Source organism: Nilaparvata lugens, chromosome 10 (assembly GCF_014356525.2).
Source record: "Nilaparvata lugens isolate BPH chromosome 10, ASM1435652v1, whole genome shotgun sequence".
Classification (NCBI taxonomy): domain Eukaryota; kingdom Metazoa; phylum Arthropoda; class Insecta; order Hemiptera; family Delphacidae; genus Nilaparvata; species Nilaparvata lugens.
Genome location: NC_052513.1, coordinates 40,810,684 through 40,813,505, shown reverse-complemented (window position 1 = coordinate 40,813,505; position 2,822 = coordinate 40,810,684). Strand labels below are relative to the sequence as shown.

General features: G+C 38.5%; 1 protein-coding gene across 1 annotated transcript; it reads right to left on the bottom strand.

Annotated features, from left to right (window-relative positions):
- Nucleotides 1–1,424: 1,424 nt before the first annotated feature.
- LOC111057581 (resact receptor-like) lies at nt 1,425–2,487 on the bottom strand (the record flags this gene model as incomplete). The annotated part of the gene is given in 2 exon segments (XM_039436868.1): nt 1,425–1,705; nt 2,346–2,487. Coding segments are annotated over 2 exon segments (423 nt in total), but the record flags the coding sequence as incomplete, so codon positions are not given.
- Between the last annotated feature and the right edge of the window lie 335 nt (nt 2,488–2,822).

Here is a 2,822-nt window from a genome sequence, read left to right as displayed (position 1 = left end):
TCAAGAGATCTTTCAATATGAAGGTGATTGAATTCCTCATACCTAATTATGATATCATGAGTATAATGATATGGTGAACAGCGGAATAACTTGTGCTAGTATCTCTCATTAATGACGTAGAGTAATATATAGATTTTATATAGATTTGGTTAATGAATTGGCTCGGATCTCAAACAGAGTAGTAAAGAGAGAAATAAACAACAAAAAATCTGGTGTGGCGCACTCACACAACTTTCCTTGCCGTTATGAAAATTGATCACCTGACGCTAGTGTACTCGCGCATCTCAAGTCTACTATTGATACAGCTGGTGATAGGTCAATAACGCTGGAAACACACGAGGTCCGCTATCTCTTCGTAGTGAATGATTTAATAGAACCAACAGTTGCCAACAGTTTGCATTTTATTAATCACATTTTCTAGGATTTCAAGCTTATTTTCAATTCTAGGTGGAAATGTTACTGGACCTTAATTGCAGTGATTTTCATACTAAATCTTTTCCACTTGAAATTTTTTGTTTATATTGTATATGAAGGTTGATAATTGAGAATCTAAAATCAAACTTTGCATAGATGGGACAAAGCTCCTGAATTTTTACAGATAAAGGACTTGTTGAAGTTGATATAGCTTATCAATGACTATTCCAGGTATAAATTTGATCAAAATCGTTGGAGCCGTTTTCGAGAAAATCGCGAAAAACCCTGTTTTTTGACAACATTTTCGCCATTTTAGCCGCCATCTTGAATTGCATTTGATCGAAATTGTTCGTGTCGGATCCTTATAGTGTAAGGACCTTACGTTCCAAATTTCAAGTCATTCCGTCAACTGGGAGATGAGATATCGTGTACACATACATTCATATACACACACACACATAGACACACACATACACACACACATACAGACCAATACCCAAAAACCACTTTTTCGGACTCAGGGGACCTTGAAACGTATAGAAATTTAGAAATTGGGGTACCTTCATTTTTTTCGGAAAGCAATACTTTCCTTACCTACGGTAATAGGACAAGGAAAGTAAAAATCGAAAATACAAAACCTAACCTCTAAAATTTTGTTCGAAGCCTTTCACTGTGATGACACAACAATGTATGACGACATGTGTGTACACACATGTTCATCATGCATGTCCTACCGTCAGTGGTCAGTCCAATAGAATAATTCAGTAGATTGAGTTAACAAGTTGGTTCAGAAGATATTTTAGTATGAGAATAATGAAATATTACTCTTCTCTCCTAGTATGTGAATGATTGAATCATTGAATGTAACTTACATAATATATCGTAGGTCAGTTACATAAGATATCATTGGTCACTTTCATAAGATATCGTAGGTCAGTTACATAAGATATCATAGGTCACTTTCATAAGATATCATAGGTCAGTTACATAAGATATCATAGGTCACTTACATAAGATATCATAGGCAGGTTGAAAGCAGCCGCCATACGTCCCTCATGCACACACGTCTCCTGAGGCCCGATAAGCGCTGACACGTTCTGCACCCACAGCGACGCCGTCTGCCGTATGCTCACCTCCTCGCTGCCGTATGTCTCGGCCACCACGAAGCTCAGCCGGTATCCACTGGCGGCCAGTAGGCCTCTATTGACCTCGTCTACGGCCAGGCTGATTGCGCCTGATATGGTGAGACCCGGTCGCGCGTAGACTGTGTCGCCTTCCTGTCGCTGGGATCCTGCAAAGAATATTTATCAAAACATTGATGCACCGATATTAAGGTGATATTTAGGTGATATTGAGGTGATATTGAGTTGTGAGTTGTGTACAGTCTTATGAGCCACAAAAAGTATTTTCTACTTCTTCCATTTCTTCTTGTTCTTCTTGTTCATCATCATCATCATCATCATCATCATCATCATCATCATCATCATCATCATCATCATCATCATCATCATCATCATATTCATCAGAAAGCTTAACTGTTTACATTAACAAAATAACGTCTCTTCATACGATCAGCTGACAAGAAGACAGAGCTACGTCACTTTACTGGCTTGTGATTGGTGCAATGTCACTCCCACAATGTCAGCTAGCTCCTCCCATTCAGAGGCAACTGGGAGTTGCTTCCACCAATCACAAGTCTGATACACAGTATTTGATACGCAACACTTGAGCTCGCTTTGTATCATTGAACCATCACTACAAATTGAGCATATCTATAAATAATTGGATAGTTTTGAAAGTTCAATAACAAAAGTAAATTAATAGAGTAAAGCTATATCTTGTGATTGGCGATATTTTTCAACTATATAAAAATCGATGGTTATTGAGAATCATTGATGTTTGGGCTTTAAATATAGATTTCACATGAGTACCTGTGAGGTATCCGAGCACCAACTCCTCGCGGTCCTCGTCGATCGGGAGGCTAATTGCCGATGAGGCCGAGGTCGCCTCCCCACCACTGCGCGTCACCAACGCGCACACCAACACTAGCAGCGGTGCCAGGCCACTAGTCATCACCCTGAAATCAAAAATAAATTCATAGAAGTTGAAAGAAGAGTTTTCTAAAAATCAACAAATTTTCACAAAAAATTGTTTCAGGAAAAAGAGTGGTGTAAAGCGGTGTAGTCAATAGTCATCATCCTGAAACCAAAAATGAAATCATGGAGTCATGGAGGTAACCTAACAGAATTTTCTGAATAAGAATCATTTTGACTGAAAAGTGTTGTGCCAAAGATAGTGTAAGGTCACTAGTCATAACCCTGAATTGGAAAATGAATTCATGGAGGCTAAAGTAATGGTAACAGAGATTCTAAAAATCGAGACATTTTTGTGAGATTCTTGTTCCTTTT